The sequence below is a fragment of the Symphalangus syndactylus genome, chromosome 22 (genome assembly GCF_028878055.3).
Source record: "Symphalangus syndactylus isolate Jambi chromosome 22, NHGRI_mSymSyn1-v2.1_pri, whole genome shotgun sequence".
Taxonomy (NCBI): Eukaryota; Metazoa; Chordata; class Mammalia; order Primates; family Hylobatidae; genus Symphalangus; species Symphalangus syndactylus.
The window spans coordinates 43381286-43398567 of NC_072444.2; the positions used below are offsets into that span (position 1 = coordinate 43381286).

The 17282-nt window shown below is 57.3% G+C and overlaps 1 protein-coding gene across 1 annotated transcript; it reads right to left on the bottom strand.

The window, feature by feature from the left end:
- Positions 1-1429: 1429 nt before the first annotated feature.
- Positions 1430-16977, bottom strand: LOC129472065 (sphingomyelin phosphodiesterase 4-like). Its single transcript, XM_063631271.1, is given in 13 exon segments — positions 1430-2848; positions 3006-3097; positions 3100-3133; positions 3281-3329; positions 3331-3410; positions 3662-3895; positions 4249-4454; positions 5066-5229; positions 5994-6094; positions 6527-6617; positions 7192-7325; positions 14312-14383; positions 16739-16977. Coding segments are annotated over 12 exon segments (1518 nt in total). The 5' UTR covers positions 14372-14383; positions 16739-16977; the 3' UTR covers positions 1430-2575.
- Between the last annotated feature and the right edge of the window lie 305 nt (positions 16978-17282).

The window sequence follows — 17282 nt, forward strand, 5'->3', positions numbered from 1 at the left end:
GTTAGAGGCTGCAGTGAGCCGTGATGGTGCAGTACACTCCAGCCTGGGCAATATAGCAAGAACTTGTCTCAAAAAAAAAGAGAGTTCTCTCTCATTTATATTGGAAATGTCAGGGTTATTGGTGAGAGCTGGCCTTTAGGGGATCTAACTTGCTCTTGGATGTCCAAGGGGAAAGGTATAGATTTCTCCTGACTGCACAGGGCCTCTGCTCGTGAGTTGCTTGCACAAGATGATCAGAATCTGACTTACCTCGGATCACGGGGGCGCTGGTATATCCTAGCGGTATAATGTGTTGGTCGTGGAAAGGAGTGGGCCACAAATGGGATCCAGGGAACAGGATTGTCTTGGGGCAAGGAGGAAGATGCAGAGGTGCAGGGGGCAGGGGTGGTGTCAGGACAGCCCGAAGCTGCGCTGCCAGAGGCTCTGGCCCACGCGGTCAGAAAAGCATCTGGATTTGGCCTGTTAGCAGGAGAGTGTGACCCAATGGCAAAAAGTCAAGGGCATCCTAGGAGCTGAGGAGGCGGTGGTGGTGGCAGTTAGGGCAAACCACTCTGGAGGCGTCCAGGGGTGGAGACGAGAATGTGCAGGAGCTCCTGCCTCCAGCCTGGCCTCCCTCCTTGTGCCCCAGACAGAACTGCTTCCTCTGAGTTGCTCCAACTCGTCCTTCCCCAGAAGTCCCTCACAAGTGCCTCCTGGCCGGGCCCCCCCAGCTGCATTTTGCTTCTGCTCTCGTCCCAGCAGTCCCATTTTCTCTACAGTGAGAGTTCTTGGCAAAATTTAAATCCCATTTTATTGGCGAGGTCCCTACCCCTCTACCTGGAAGTGGCTGGAACCTAGCTGCCCCGCTGCTGCCCTCGCTCCCCAGGCAGAAGCCACTGAGCACCAGCTGGCCTTGTGGCCATCGCTGTCCAGGTCCCAGCCACCAAGACCCTGACCCCTCACTCAGCTTTGCTGTTCTGGGTTCTCAATGTGTTTTTGTCTGTCCCCAGCTCCTGGCCACAGTTCAGCCCCCAGCAACTCCCGCAATCCTCGGAGCTTCTGGAAGCGACAGACTTGGCGGCACATGTTCCCGGTGGTCAGCTTTGAGCACAGGATCTCACTGTCACCCAGGCTGGAGTATAGTGGCATGATGAAGGCTCACTACAGCCTTGACCTCCTGGACCCTGATGATCCTCCAAACTCAGCATTCCAAGTAGCTGGGACCACACAATGTGAACCACCACGTCTAACTTTTTCAATCTTTTGTAAAGACAGAGCAAAGTCTACTGTGCCTCTGAGAGAGGAAAGCATAGGAAGCCAGAGGCCCAGGCCTGTGGACACTGGGGGAGGGGCCGACGGGGTGCCCAACAGTTGTTTCTGCAGCCCCTGTGTGCTCAGGGACTCTGTACAGGTGAACCTCCTAGAAGACTGAGCCCAGGTGCCAGAAGACTCAGAAGCAAGGACAGGTTTATTCAGATCCATGGTCGTTACAAGCTTGATTTTTGGTCACAGGCCCTAAAATGCCATTATTCTCAGTTTACATCAAAATAAAAAGCCCAACATTCACATTTGAAAAACATTAAAGCAAACCCAAAGCCCCACACCGAAAACAAAGGCTTGGTTTGGAAATCACCACTGAGATGCTGTTCTCCCTCACATGTCGTCTGTGGGGTGAATGAAGGTGAAGACCCCGTGCTGGTTTCTGTCAGAGAATCTGCAGTTGTATACTTTGAATACTTAAGTACCATTGAACGGTTGCTGTGTCTTTGAGCACTTGATGTTAGTGAAGTGACAATGCTTCTGACCATCTTTGGCTGCAGAGCAGAAACTGGCAGAATCCAAACCCATCGACCCAGCAGTGTCCCCAATGCCTGAGGACCAGCACCCATCTGTGACAAGGCACAGGGGTCGGCGATGTTGGCCACTGCTCTGGGTGATGTGCTCAATGGCTTGGGGTCTGCAGTGAAGCACCTGGGCTCTGGGAGGGTCTTAGGCTCCTGAAACATGGAATTCTATGGCCCAGTCTTGGAACAGCTGGGAGAACATGAAGAATGCCCCTCACAGTGAAGAATCAGGAGAGCCACTCTCTAGTTTTCGCACAACTCTAGAAACTTTGATTCTTTCCTGGAATGGAGACTTGAGCCACCGTCCTGGTCCCACACAGGGAGAGGAGGCGCCACAACCCACTCTGCCCACCTCAAGGCCAGCCAGTGGGGAGGCCAGGCCCAGGCGGCTGTTGGCAGGCTGGCTCCCAAGCTTGGTGCAGCAGAGTACCGAAATGGGCACTGGAAAAAAAGGCCCCGAGAGCTGGCTTGGCCATGAGTCCTTGGCGGAGGGAGGGAAAGGCTGGCGCTGAGCTCTGTGCTGTCACAGAGCGTGGCTGTTGAGCCCTGGTAGCCACTCCTTTGCCAGGCCCCACCTGCCTTCCCTTCTTGGTTGCGTTTCCTCCAGATGCCTCTGAGGCTGCAGAAACCCCACTCCAGAAGCCGGAGGATGACCGTGTTCCCTCCTGGAGGGGCTTCCCAGGTCCTCTCAGGCCCAAGGGTGGGGCTGTGTGGCAAATCCCTCCAGCCTGCTCTGAAGGCAGCTGACACCTTCAGGGCTGGTGCAGCTTCCCCCGCTCGGTCAGCAGTGTCATGGCAGAGGCGTAGAGGACGTAGCCCAGGGTGAGCAGCAGCGAGACCAGCGTCCGGTAACTGCCCAGGAAGCGCAGGCTGAGCCTGGGGCCGCGGGTGTGGCCGGCCACCTGCCTCCGCCCCACAGGGCTCAGCAGGTGCCTGCTGGCCAGCCCAGGTTCTGTGAGGTGGTAGTGACAGAAGCTGCCGAGGAAGTCATCCCGGGAACACAGAGCCGCCATCTGTCCAGCAAACTGAAGCACAGACAGAGGCACGGGGTGTGGGGTGGTGGCACCACAGGCCTCAGGACAGCAGTACCCCACCCCCACAGGCCACCCCGGGACTGCACCCCAGGTAGGGGCATCTAGAACCCTCTCTGAAGAGGCCAGGCCGGCCCTCCTGCCCACTCACTCTGTGGTTGATGGCAGACGACAGCCTGAAGAGCGTGCGGACCAAGCTGGCGATCTCATAGCTCCAGATGGGCTGCAGCTCCAGGTCCCCCGGTACTCAATTTCAAACCTTCGCAGCCCATTGATGATCTAGAAAGCCAGGCCATGGGGACGGGTCAGAAAACACAGCCCCGCACAAAACTCAGAGGAGCCTGATTGCCTCTGCTCACGAGGAAGGAAGGAGCTGGGGACGGGTCAGGGCCCAGCCCATGCGCCTCTGAGACACGGGCCTCTCACCTGGTACTGCCCCAGGGGCGTAAGCATGAGTCCGTCCTCACCCACGATGGTCGGGAAGCTGCTTTTTTCCATTCTCATCCTGGGTGGTGCCCAAGGCGAGTGTGAACTGCCTGAGCTGCGCTTCGCTGAGCTGCCAGAGAGAAGTGCCACTGCCCTCAGCATCAAGATGAAGGGAGGGGACCAATCTTCACCCCACCAGCCTACAACAGTGGCAACAAGGGGACCCAGATATGACGCTTGGGGTGTGGGCCTGCCTCCCCCAACACTGGGTCCATATGTGTGGGGCCTGGGACTGGTACGTGGCTGACCACAGGCTACATGGAGTGGATCCTTCAGGGAAGGGGACCCTGATGGCCATGGGGCAGGCCCCATAGCTCATACCCGGAATATCTGGCGCAGGTACTCCAGGGCCTTCTCCAGGTATTCATCTGTCTTCCAGACGCTGTCTTGCCCCATCTCGTCCAGGTCGTTGGCTGTGTAGGAGCCGTTGGTGTCCATGGAGCTAAAGCCCAGCCATGAGAGGAAGGAGTGGCCAGCCGGGCTCTCCGCACACTGGTCCGAGATGGACTTGGCTGTGTGTTTGGCCTGTGTGATGAGCTGAGCAAGGCGCAGGACCTGCAAGGGAGGTGCGGGCAGGTCACCAGTAGGACAGGCCTGTGCTGCCACCCAGGCAGGCCAGCCAAGGGCCCCAAGAGCAATGCACAGCCAGACTGCTGAGCGTCAGGAGGAGTGGCTTCTGCCAGAGGACTTTTAAAGACTAAAGGATGATCTTCTACATTTGAAATTTCCCAACAAACACTGCCTTCGTTATCAGGAAAAAATTAGACTTTACTAAAACGGGGGAAGGAGATATGGCATCAAATCTATACCCAGCCTCCCTCCTTCCTGCTGGATCACAGCACTTCCCGGGTTCTGCTCAGCCCCATGGCTCCAGGGGCCCTGAGGACAGGCACCGCCGACCCACTCACCAGGGTGCGGGCCTCGGGCCCAAACATCGGGGCGTACTTGCAGTCCTGGCCCTCCAGGCTGTAGACATGGCTCTTCACCTTGAAGGAGGCATCAGTGACCGCTGGTGGCCAGGGTGACAGGAAGCTCCCAGTGAATGTGGGGGCCATGAAGAGTCGGTGCTGGCGGTGGGGGATGACCAGCTCTGGCTCCAGGAACAGCTGCTCACCTAGAAGGCAGGAGACGAACCTGGCACCCACTTCCCGGGGGCAGAGTACCCGACTGCTGCCCTTAGGATTCTGGGGTGCCTCCGAGGTGTCTGGGGAGCCATGACCCAGGGGTGTCCTCCTCAGGCCCTGCCTGGCAGCATCTCCCATACAGTAGGTGGCTGACATGGGGAGGGCGGATGGGGGAGCTGGTGGCTCAGAGCCCCCAGCAGTGTCTGCAGGAAGTAAACAACAGGAGGATCGATAGAAACCAACGCACAATCCAGCCAGGATGAATGCATGGCAGAGACCAGGCTCACCTCCTGAAGTGGCCACCACGAGTTGCCAGGGAGAAACGGCGGGGTCATAGGGCCGCAGCTTGGACCGTGCAGCCCCCCTCTGTGGGCACACCTGCAATCCCCCACCCAGTGCCTGGTGCCTGCAGGGCACGCAGGATCCAGCCGGTTTCAGACTTCACCGCACAGATGTGTCCCAGGAGTCTCCACAGCACCCTTTGCCGGGACCCACTCTGGGCGGGTGGGTCCCTCTTAAAGACCAGCCACTGCCAGCTAAGGGCCTGGCCCTGGTCTGGCTGGATCAACATCTACCTGGCTGGCCCAGGCTGAGGACTTACCTTTCTGAATCACCTCAGCCAGGCTGGGCTGGGCAAAGACTTTGGCCACTCGGAACACCACGAGCGCATGCTTGGGGCTGACCAGGTCTGTGCGGAGCGCGCGGTTCAGGAAGCCCACAAACGACTTGGTGTACATCAGCAGGGTCTCCTCGACAAAGGGCGCCCTGGGGACCAAGGTGGCAGGTTGGGGCCAGCCTTCCAACTGGAGGCAGGGTCTGCGCCGGTCCATGCCCCTAATGCCCTTGCTCACCCTTGGGCTTTCAGACTCTCCCTGGCCAAGGTGACAAGCTGTCACAGATGACAGCTCAGGGGGCCACAGGCAGGCAAGGAGGGCAGGACAGAGGCAGGTAAGACCCAGGCCCTCTGAGGACGCCACATCCTTAGCAAGGCTGAGGCCCCTTTCCAAGTGGACGGAGGCCACCATGGCAGAGGCCGGCCCAGAGCCTGAGGGGGCTGAGGGAGGATCCCCCAGAGGGTCCAAAGGGGAATGCCTTGGGCAAGGAGGGGAGGGGTCAGTGGCCATGCCAGGTGCCACGGAAGCCTGGGGGTCTGCTGTGAGGATCAAGCAGGGGATGACGGGAAGATGGCCTCCCTCATCCCCTGCTTGATCACCACTGCTCTGCTCTGATGAAGGTCAAAGGATAGTTTGGGAGTGGCTGAACACTCGTCTGGGACAGAAGGGAGAGGGGACAGGGCAGGATGGGTCATCCACAGCTTCCATGAGAAACCAATTCTAGGGCCTGGCAAAGTTGAGCCTAGGAAGGGCTGGTCTGTGTTCCACTCGGTAGGCGCTGGGAGAGGACTTCAGGAGGCCACGGGAGCCAGGGCCAGGCTGACCCCAGCACAGGCCACTGGCTTGGCCTCCACCCACTGGAGCATTATCTCTGGGGGAGCCAGTGGCATGTCTGTGAGAGGGGCTGAGGCTCACCATTTCTCCAACACACACCGGGGCTGGGGGTTGCTGCCCAGAGCCTGCTTGTCAGGTGCATACCGCCACGGCTGCAGGTAGCTCAGCCACATCTCCAGGACCTGTGGGGGAGGTGTGTGCTGAGGGCTCAGTGGCTGGGGGCTAAATCCTCCGGTGGCCTGAAGCCTGGGTACCAGGCAGCAGCTGGGTGGGACTGACTCTTCCTACTTCCCCCAGAGGGCGGAGGAGAGACGTGCACAGCCCTGTGAGGTTTGGCTCTCTTGCTGGCCCTCCAGAAGCCAGGGTGGCACAGTGCTCCCTGGTCAGGTAAGGGTAGGAACCTGCCCTGCACCAGACAGGTGGGACAGGGCAGGGCTTTCCTGAAGGTTGGCTTTGGAAACTGAAACAGAAAGAACAATGTGGCCCTCCAAGACCCTCTCCTTGCCAAGGCCTCTATGATAACACTTGCTCTCCTCCTTTATTTGCCCCAGAGGACCTCCCACCTCAAGGCACACAGAAGACACAGGCACATGTGTGACGGGGCCAACACTCACAGCTCTGAATGATGCGTCCAGGGGCCAGTGGCCAAAGCAATGCTGCAAGAAGAGGTAGAGTTTCTGCTGGACGAACCTCGGGACAGCGGCCCTGCAAGGGATGGGGAAGGTCACCTGCTGCTTGCCCAGTAACGAGGCCCTGCTCACAGATGAGCCCAGCGCTCCCATCAGTGAGGGTCGGCTCTGCCGGGAGAGAGCACTGGGCACCTCCGAGAGGTTCAGCCCCACTCTTCAGAGGAAGAAACCAAGGTCCAGAGAGGTTAGGGAACATCCCAAGGACACACAGCACGCAGGCGGCCGAGTCAGTACAGCTCCTGCACACATCTCACCTCAGTCCCATACAAACAGCCCACTCTGCTGGCCCTGGTGGGCCTGGCAGTCAGGGCCGCCCCAGCTCTTCTCCTGACAGGGTTGAAGAATATGAGATGCAAGAGATGGCAGCACAATAGGGCCTCTCTGGCCAGTCTGGAGAGAGGCTCTGGGAGACAACTGGGCAGGGTGAGAGGGTACCTTCCTAGGCCTGGAGAGGCCTCACGTGCTCTGTGAACAGAAAGGGACTCCTCTCTCCCTGCCTCCATGCCCTGGGGAGAGGTCGCTGTGGGCGACACCTTAGGAGGGGAAAGTGGGGGAGACAGCAGCGGTGGGAAGCCGCAAGGGCCACCCACCGTTTGAACTCCTCCAGGGGGCTGGTGGCGTGGGAGTGGGCGGAGGGTGAGGCCTGCTCTGGCTTCAGGCTGTTGGCAAAGGCGTGCAGCAGGCGCACCACCAACACATGCTCCTCAGTAGGCGTGAACGACTCCTAGGTGGAGAAGGAGGGGTGAGGGCCTGGGAAGGAACTCGGCACCCATAGCACTCGGCCTCCAGGTCTGACATCCCGCCCCAAGCCAGCTGCTCTGCTTCCCCACAGGAGGCACGAGCCAGGCCGGGAGTGGGGCCACCCCCTGGGGCACCACTGTGCCTGGCACCCAGCGGACATGCCTTGCACTGCTTGGTCTGAACTGTGACCAGCTTGTGGTAGGGAAGTGCTTGGCCCGGCGCCCACACAGCCCACCCTGGGGAGGCCTCACTAAGACAGACACATCTGCAGAGGGCCTCCCAGCCCTGCTTCTGCACCCCTGCAAACCCGCAGCGGTGGCACAGGATGTGCCCTTGGGCACTGGTGCCTGTCTTGATCCCCAGGGCAGGAGAAAGCCAGCAGCACCCACAAGCTCTGGATCCAGGGTCTCCCACCTGCCTCCCAAGTGTGTGCAGAAAGCACATGGAACCCAGGTGTGGTGCCTCAGACCTGTAATTCCGGCACTTTGGGAGGCCGAGGAGGAAAGATCGCTAAGAAGTTCGAGATTAGCCTAGACAACATAGGGACACCCTGTCTCTACAAAAAATTTTTAAAAGTTAGCTGGGTGTGGTGGTGCACACCTATAGTCTTAATGACTCAGGAGGCTAGGGTGGGAGGATCACTTGAGCCCAGGAGTTTGAGGCTGCAGTGAGCTAGGATCGTGCTATTGCACTCCAGCCTGGGTGAGAGTAAGACCTTGTTCAAAAATAAGAACCCCATGGCTTCACTTTTCTCCCCAATTCCTTCCACCTGCTCCTCATCCTGGACACAGCCAGGTGAGAACTCGGCCCAGTAGAAGCCCCGGGCGTCACTTCCTCTGTTGCCCAGGGACCTGTGGTCAGGAAAACCCCAAGACAAAAGCAGTCAAGCATATTAGGCCAAACTTTTTTTTTTTTTTTTCTGGAGACAAGGTCTCCCTCTGTCACCCAGGCTGGAGCACAGTGGCGCAATCTCAGCTCACTGCAACCTCCACATCCAGGTTCAAGCGATTCTCCTGACTCAGCCTCCTGAGTAGCTGGAACGACAAGTGTGTGCCACCATGTCCAGCTAATTTTTATTTTTCATAGAGATGGGGTTTCACCATGTTGGGCCAGACCTCAGGTCTCCCAAAGTGCTGGGAATACAGGCGTGAACTACTGCGCCCAGCCTAGGCCAAACTTTTTATTTGTAACATACAAGCAGGATCCTGGAGATCTAGCTGGAGAGGAAAGCCTTTTTGGTGGCCATGGGCTTCCTCTGGTTGTTTAGCCATTGGGAGGGCAGGTGGGAGCATCGAGAGTAGACGAGGGCAGGGAAGTGGGGGCGCTGAGGGCAGAATCCTGAGTCTGAGTGGATATGCTCGCCTCTCCACGCTTGTCCCCTAGCCCTTTGGGCCTTAACACATCTGTGCTGCTGAGGCTGGTGCAGGGCCCGGCCTCCGGGTATACCCTGGGGTGCTGTAGACCCCGCACGGGCCACTGCCCATATCGCTACCTACTCAAGTCTCCCCGTCAGGAAACTGTCCCCACAGGTCCAGGTGACACACCCCAGAGATCAGGGGCTGAGTCTGAAGATGGAGCTATGGGGTGGGAGGCATTTTCTTCTTTTTTCTGAGACAGGGTCTCACTCTGTCACCCACGCTGGAGTATAGTGTCGTGGTCTCGGCTCACTGTAGCCTCTGCCTCCAGGGCTTAAGGGATCCTCCCACCTCAGCCTCCCGGGTAGCTGGGAACACAGGCACACACACCACCACACCAGGCTAATTTTTGTATTTCTTTGTAGAGACAGGGGTCTCGCCATGTTGCCCAGGCTGGTCTCAAACTCCTGAGCTCAAGCAATCCACCTGCCTCAACCTCCCAAAGTACTGGGATTACAAGCATGAGCCATCGTGGCTGGCTATTTTCCACTATCTGTATCGTTAAGTCTTTGGGCAATGAATTTGCATTGTTTTGGAAGAAAGGGCCGGGTGCAGTGGCTCACGCCTGTAATCCCAACACTTTGGGAGGCCAAGGCAGGCGGATCACTTGAGGTCAGGAGTTTGAGACCAGCCTGGCCAACATGGTGAAACTACGTCTCTACTAAAAATACAAAAATTAGCCAGGTGGGTGGCACATGCCTGTAATCCCAGCTACTCAAGAGGCTGAGGCAGGAGAATCACTTGAATCTGGGAGGTGGAGATTGCAGTGAGCCGAGACCACGTCACTGCATTCCAGCTTGGGCAACGGAGTGAGACTCCATCTCAAAAAAAAAAAAAAAAAAAAAGACGGAAGGAGAAAAGTATGAGACATAATACCTGTACCTATACTGCCCAACTAGAAGGGCACCAGTGGGGTGGGAAGTTAGACCAGGGTCTTTCTCCTCCTCCAGTCTCAGCCCAGGCCGTCCCTCCAATCCTGGCCTGGGATCCTGAGCCGTAACATCCACCCTGCAGCTCAGGGGAGGGGACGACCTCCACATGGGAACTGGAAAACTGTCTTCCCCTGCTGGTGCACTTGCCCCACCTCAGCTGGTCCTTCCAAAGGGTCTGGAGGGCCCACTGTCTGCCCCTGCCCCCAGCAGTCACATGGAACCCTCTCAGGCTATTTTCCCACAGGTTTGCTGAGCCAAACTTCTCCCTCAGCTCTGCACCCCTCCTGGGCCATGTTCCCACATGGAGTCCCTGGCCACAGTCACACCTGCTTGCTTCTTAAGGATGTGTCCCCAAAGCCACACATTTCCCACTGGGCTGAGACTCACAGCACCTCAGCTCACCCCACCTGGGTCTCGCTGGTCACCCCTCCCACTATGGGGTTTGTCAGATGCTTTCTGGACACTGTCCTCCCTCCCTGGTGCAAGCCCTCAGGTCCCTCCTCTCCTCTGCAGTGGCTCCTGTGGAACGAGGTGCCCCCGTGTGTTGTGGCCGCCATCCCAGCCCACCAGCGCTCAGAGGCCAACACATTTTCTCATCTTATGCTCAAATTCCTGTTCAATCATGCGTGCTCCTTCCCAGGTGAACGGGACAGATCACCGGCTGTGAGCACAACCCATTTCCCCCGGCTCTCACAGATTCCTCTGTCATCCCTGAAGTCCCCCACAGGTCTGAACTCTGCTTCACTGACCTCAAATCCATCCACACACTTGTCATTTCTGCCTAGGCAGCCACAACCTCTATGAGGTTACCACCCACTCTAATCTGCCTCTAGAGGTGTGTATGAGTGGCCAGGGTTCCCCAGGTAAAGGCCGGGTCCTGGCTGGGCTGTCAAGGACTGACAGCTTCTGTGGACTATACAGTCAAGCCCCAGGTCCTTCCCACCCCCCTGCCTCACACGCAGGCTCTGGGTCACAGCACCTCCAGGCTGGGTGACAGTTCTGAACAAGGCAGAACCCACACCACCCATAAGTCCCAGGCCTCTGCGTCTTCAGCTCCTTCCTGAGCGCCAGACACTGCAGATTCAGTGAACCCAGCCACTGCTGAGGCCTGAGGACTCCAGCTCTTCAAACCAGGGCCAAGCACAGGGCCTCCAACACTGGAGAGCTTGTGAAACCTCCACTTGCCAGGAGCCTGGACAGCCAGGGCCACATGCCCACATGCCTCATTCTGCCACACAGCCACCACCCCCACCCCCAACCAAGCTAGTCTACAAAGCCAGGGGCCAAGCCCGGCTGGAGGCTGACCCCTCCTCCCCCGGACACAGGGGCTTCGCTCTGCTTGGAACTAGCCTCTGAGTCACCAGCGGCCGGCCCCAGCGGCCCCTTGCTTTGCCAGGCATGGACATGCACTCTGGGCAGGGGGAAGGGAACGAATGAGCCAGTACTTGGTAGGCGTGGAGGGCCTGGAGGCTGGGTTGGGCAGGGTTGTAGAGGGCGCTGGAGACACTGAGTCGGTAGTGCAGAACCTCCAGCTGAGACAAGGAACAGAGAGATGCCGGAAGAGGCAGAAGAGCAGAGGACAAGAGGATGGGGTGGGGAAGGGGAGAGATAGGACCAGACACGGGAGGGGGAAGCGGAGAGAGAAAGAAAGCAATGAGAACGAGCCCAGGAGTGAGGAGAAAAAAACAAAAACAAAAGCACGGTCAGTGACAATCCAAACAACTGCAGTCCCAGCAGCCGCGGGCCAGCGCAGCACCCCCCTCCGCAGCCAGGCCAGGGCTGTGGCCACACTCTCCTCGCTTGGGAGGCCCGGGCAGAGGGACCCTCCAGGTCACCTGGGTGGCCCCTCAGTATTGCTGGGGCCTAAAGGCCTCTCTAGCTCCTGGGAAGGGCCCAACTCACTGCCCTTCAAGATGGGACCCACTCTCCCCAGTGACTCTGTCACACTATCTGTGGCACATGCACACCAGAGCCCTCCAAGAGCCCAGGGCCCTCGCTGGGACATGCTGCCAGCCACCAAGACTTCAAGATCCTGAGGCTCAGAAAAGAAACCAGCAGAGCATGTTCCAGGAGGACTCTGCCCAGAAAAGACACATGTGGAATTGACTGGATTTCCCTGGGTTGCCTTAAGAAATTTACCAAATTGGTATAAGATATGATCAATTCCTATGTGTCTAAAACTCAATCAATGTCCCCTCCATAACTGGCTCTCAGAGAACTGAGGGCGAGGACAGGTCCCCAAGGGTACCACAGAGACGAGGAGCACAGGCTCAGGCCACCAGGCCCTGCCCTCCACCCTCACAGTCCGGACGTCAGCTAAGGTGGTGTGCACAACAGCTCTGACTCCTGAAGGCAGCCTCTCCTACCGTACCAGAAACTCCCACCCTCCAGATACAGTGGGTTCCCAAGGGCGGGAGCCCCCGAGGATCTGGCCACAGCCACACACACCCAGAGGCAGCAGGAACCTGAGGCTGAGCTGGCTCCTAGCCAGGACCCTCCAACCTACTGCCCTGCAGCACCACCACCTGCCAAAGCACCCCTTCAGCCCAGTGCAGCCAGAGCCGGCCTGGCACACATCCTGCCTCGCCAGCAGCATGCCTCCTGCCCAAGCAGCACATCCACTGGGCTCCAAACAGGAGAAATCAGAACACACACCAGTCGCCATGACACGCAGAGCAGGGAGTGAAAGAGCAGGGCAGGGAGGTGCTGCCCTCCACAGCTTTCCTCTGTGCCAGACCTGGGGCTCAGGAAGGAGTCAGACACATAGTTCCCCAGTGTGGCTCTGCCCTTGCTTGCAGGAACACAGTGGCCTACAGCGCCATGGCCATCCTTACTGCCCACAGGGCCACTGGGGAGCAAACACGCATCCTGGACTCAAGAAGGGTGAGGAGGATGACCCCAGGAGCCTCACTTCCTGCATCTAAAATAAGGGCTAGTGGAGACGGGCAGGGATTTCTGCATGGCAATACAGGTAGCATAGGCCTGGACAAGCAGCAAGAAGCCTTGGGAGACACAGACCTCCACAGCTGCCTTTCTCTGACTCCCACCCACCAAGTTTTCTTGTGTTTTGCCTGAACTGGAAGAGGCGAAGAGTGGAGCATCTCTGGGTACTTGGTCCGGCCACTGCAAGGTATTCTGAGCAGGGCCCACCCACCCCAAGGTCTGGCCAAGAGGAAGCAAATGTGGGGAAGAAGGGAACTGCACCTCCTGCACTCCACAGGGACAGCCCCCTGCTCTTCCTCTGGCCCATGAGGACACAGAATCCTCACAGGTGACAGCTCAAAGAGCCTTTCTGGCTGACTCTTGAAAGTAGGTGTGCTTCTACTCCCTCAGAAGACAGAAGGAGCAACAGGAACACAATGCAGTACAGTGGCCCCTGCCCCTTCCAGGCCACACCACACCACATGCACGAGTGCTGAGTGAGTGTCCCAGAGCCCCGCGGGAGGAGCAGGCCCAGGGAATAACCAGGGCCCCAGGCACCAGCCAGGGACATGCAGCAGGTCTGCTCTGGAAGCAGGAAGGACACTGCAGGCTCTTTGTGACTCAGGACGCCCAAAATGGGGTCCTCAGCTTTTCCCCATTCTCCACCCATGTGATTCTGAGGGTGAGGATTTGGGGGACCCTATGCTCTGAGAGAGCCTCCACATGGCAAAGCATGGGGCCATGGAACTGGCTGCAGAGACTGTGGCAGAAGCAGACCCACAGCTCATCGCCAGAACCAGAGGAAAAGTGACAGGATGCTCTTCTGAAGTTTAACTCCATCACCCACATTCTGGAGGAAGCCCTCAATAATTCTGTCAGTGACAAAGCCAAAGTTTCCCAAGCATACTGATGCACAGATGCCATGGGCACCAGACTACGTGGCTGATGCCACTTCAGGCAAGGGCCTGGATGGGCATGAGTCAAGCTGCTCCATGGAGGATGACTGACTGGAGATCTAAGGTTCACCTAGCTGCTTTCTCACTCTGACCGGTCCAGGGGTGGTGCTGGCTCCAGGAATAGCAACAGCAGGAACGACCCAGGGCCTCTGCCACCTCCATGCATCTGAAAGCAGCGTGCTGCCCAGAGAGAGAGAGCGGGGGGAGGCAGAGGGAGAGGAGGGAAGCCAGGCTGCATGCAGGGGGGCACCAGGTGACACTCGCCACGAGAAGGGCTGCTTGCTCATGCTCTGGAGGAGGTGGGAGAGTAGGGGCAGGAGGCAAAGGAGGCTTCAGGCCACCCCTTCATGGGAAAGCACAAAGGCACTGCTGATGGTCGAGGAGACAGACGAGAAAGTGGCTCCCAGAGGCATTGCAGCTCCCCCGCCCCCAGAGCAAGAGCACCACAACCTCATCTGTTCCCGCTGCCAGGGAGGGGGTTCAGGAAGCTGCACAGGGAGGGCCCCGGAGAGGCCAGACTTCCAGGCCTCAAGTGTCTACACGTCAGGGTGCAACGCCCCCTGCCCGCCACCGGAAACTAGAGAACGATGCCCACTTCTTATTCGGCTTCTGAGTGACAGGTGGGTGGTGGGTTTCTGCTTCCCACCATCCAGCCTGTGAAAACTCACTCAGAGGCAGGATAAAAAGCAGCAGGCTGAGCAGGGTCAGAAGCAGGAGGTGGGAAGAAAAACTGTGGAAACATACCTTGGCGTGAGGTGACTGCATTTTTTGATACAGCTCCAAGGAATAGTGATGAAGCCACATTTCAACAAAAACCTGCAAAAAAGCATTAGCTAGTCAAACCATTCTCGACAATGATGCCAGACCATCCAGTGGGGAAGGACAGTGTCTCCAACAAGCAGAGCTGGGAACACACAATACCCATGTGCAGAACAGTGAAGCTGGGCCCTTCCTTCACACCATCGCCAAAAAATAACTCAAAATGGGTATGTGACCTGAGGATAAGCACTAAAACCATACACTCTCAGAAGAAAACATGGGCGAAAACTTCATAACACTAGATTTGGCAATGTTTAATTAGATATGATGCCCAAAGCACAGGCAACAACAGGAAAAAAAATAGACAACTAGACTTCATCAAAATCAACACTCTTGAGCATGAAAAAACACTGATTGAGTAAAAAGGCAACCAACAGGCACGGTGGCTCAACCCTGTCATCCCAGCACTTTGGGAGGCCAAGGTGGGTGGATTACCTGAGGCCAGGAGTTCCAGACCAGCCTGGCCAACATAGTGAAAATCAGGCTCTACAAAAACACAAAAAATTAGATGGGTGTGGTGGGGCATCACACCTATAATCCCAGCTACTTGGGAGTCTGAGGTGGGAGGATTGCTTGTGCCCAAAAGTTTGAGGCTGCAGTGAGCCAAGACTGCACCACTGCACTCTAGCCTGGCAACAAAGTTAGACTCTGATTTAAAAAAAAAAAAAAAAAAAAAAGCGCTGGACACAGTGGCTCACGCCTGTAATCCCAACACTTGGGGAGGCCAAGGCAGGTGGATCACCTGAGGTCAGGAGTTCGAGACCAGCCCGAACCAACATGGAGAAACCGTGTCTCTACTAAAAATACAAAATTAGCCGGGCATGGTGGCGCATGCCTGTAATTCTAGCTCAGCTACTCGGGAAGCTGAGGCAGGAGAATCGCTTGAACCCAAGAGGCAGAGGTTGTGGTAAGCCAAAATCGCGCCACTCCACTCCAACCTGGGCAACAAGAACAAAACTCGGTCTCAAAAAAAAAAGCAGCAACTCAAGTGTCTACTGAGGGATGAATGAATAAACACAATGTGGTACATCCACACAATGGAACACTATTCAGCCTTAAAAAGCAAGGAAATTCTGACACATGCTGTAATCTTTAGTCCATTGTGCTAAGTGAAGCATGCTAGTCACACACAAATAAGTACTATGTGCTACAAATACTCTGGGTATGAGATCTATGAGTCAAATCCATAGAAACAGAAAACAGAATAGTGGTTGCCAGGTGCTGGGTGGGGAATTGTTTAATGGTTTGATTTCTTTGTTTTTTATTAAAAGAGCCCAAATGGGGTCTCACTATGCTGGCCAGGCTGGTCTTGAACTCCCGGCCTTGAGCAATCCTTCCCTACTTGGGCTCCCAAAGCGCTAAGATTAGAGGTGTGAGGCCCCTGCGCCTGGGCTGGTTCAGTTTCAGTTTCACAACCTCCGCCTCCCGGGTGCAAGCAATTCTCTGCCTCAGCTTCCCAAGTGGCTGGGATTACAGGCGCCCGCTACCACACCTGGCTAATTTTTGTATTTTTTACTACAGACGAGGTTTCACCATCTTGGCCAGGCTGGTCTTGAACTCCTGACCTCGTGATCCACCCACCTTGGCCTCCCAAAGTGCTGGGATTACAGGCGTGAGCCACCGCGCCCGGCCTCAATTCTTAACCTAGCTATCAATTGCAGTGTTGAAGAAAAACGCCTCAGTCCTAAGGCACCTGGTCAAGAAAACGCTGCACTACTGCAAAATGATCAAAGCAGCATTAAACTGTGCGCTGCTGGATAAGCGCGGAGCTCTAGAGATGATGAAGTGGAGAGCATCTCTGCTCAGAAGAAGCTTTCATGGGCAGCGACTGAAAGATATGAGGCCCAGAGGAATTTCTAGGAAATTTCCGAGAGGAAATTCAAACCCGAGAATTCCCAAGAGGTGTCTCCCACACCCCTGTTCTCTGACCCTGCCATGGCCACCCTCCCCCGTCACAGGTCTCTGCGTGCCGTGCACCTAGAGTCCACTTCATCGCAACTCTCCAACACCTATTTTCTCCAGGAGCTGCTTCGGACCCCGTTTTTTGTTTTGTTTTGTTTTTCTGACAGCGACAGCCCTCGGGCAACGCCAATCATTCCAAGCAAATTCTGTCATGCCAAGACCTCCCTCAGCAGCACGCGCTCACTTGTTCCCAACTCTCCTGCGATTTGGGCTTCGGGAGCCTCCGAAACCAAGGCTCGGAGAAGTGAGCAAACAGGGGAAGGGGTCGAGCTGGGACCCACACCCGGCTCTTCCTCCCACACCGCCTGTTGAGCCCAAGGCTCAACTTCAACACAAAGCTCTCCTTCCCTCAACTCCTTCAACGAAGGTTAACCTTCAACGAACACCTACCGGACCGGGACAGAGTGTACGAGCCGCGCGGGAAGGTGGCACAAACGCATGGCCCAGAGGGGTGGCAGGAAGACTCAAGCGGGGCCCTCCACTCCCCAGCCTGCCCGGCCTGGGCAAAGCCGGCAGAGCCGACGGGCCGGCCCGAGTCCTGGGGCTCGCGGAGGAACGGAGATGGCCTCCGCAGGGGCTCGGGGAAGCCCCCAGGGCGCCGGACCGTCTCACGCGCCCGTCCCGCGCCACTCATCTGTGGGACCCATAGCGTCGCCCGCCTCAGAGGTGGAAGCAGCCATTCCGCCACGGCGCCGAAACGTCGTCATCAAGCTACGCGCAGAGCCACGCCCCGCGGCCGGGCGGGAAAAGCGCTTCTACCTCTTTGGGCCGTTACCTCAAAAGGCGCGTGCGCAAAGCGAAGGCCGACCGGGCGGGGAGGGGAAGTGGAGAGGCAGGAGTGCGGAGGAGGGGGTGGTCTGTAGCTGAATGCGCCTGCGTTGTGGCGGCCTTTGGCGCCCCAAGGTAGGGCTCACGCACTTTCTACCCAGCAAGG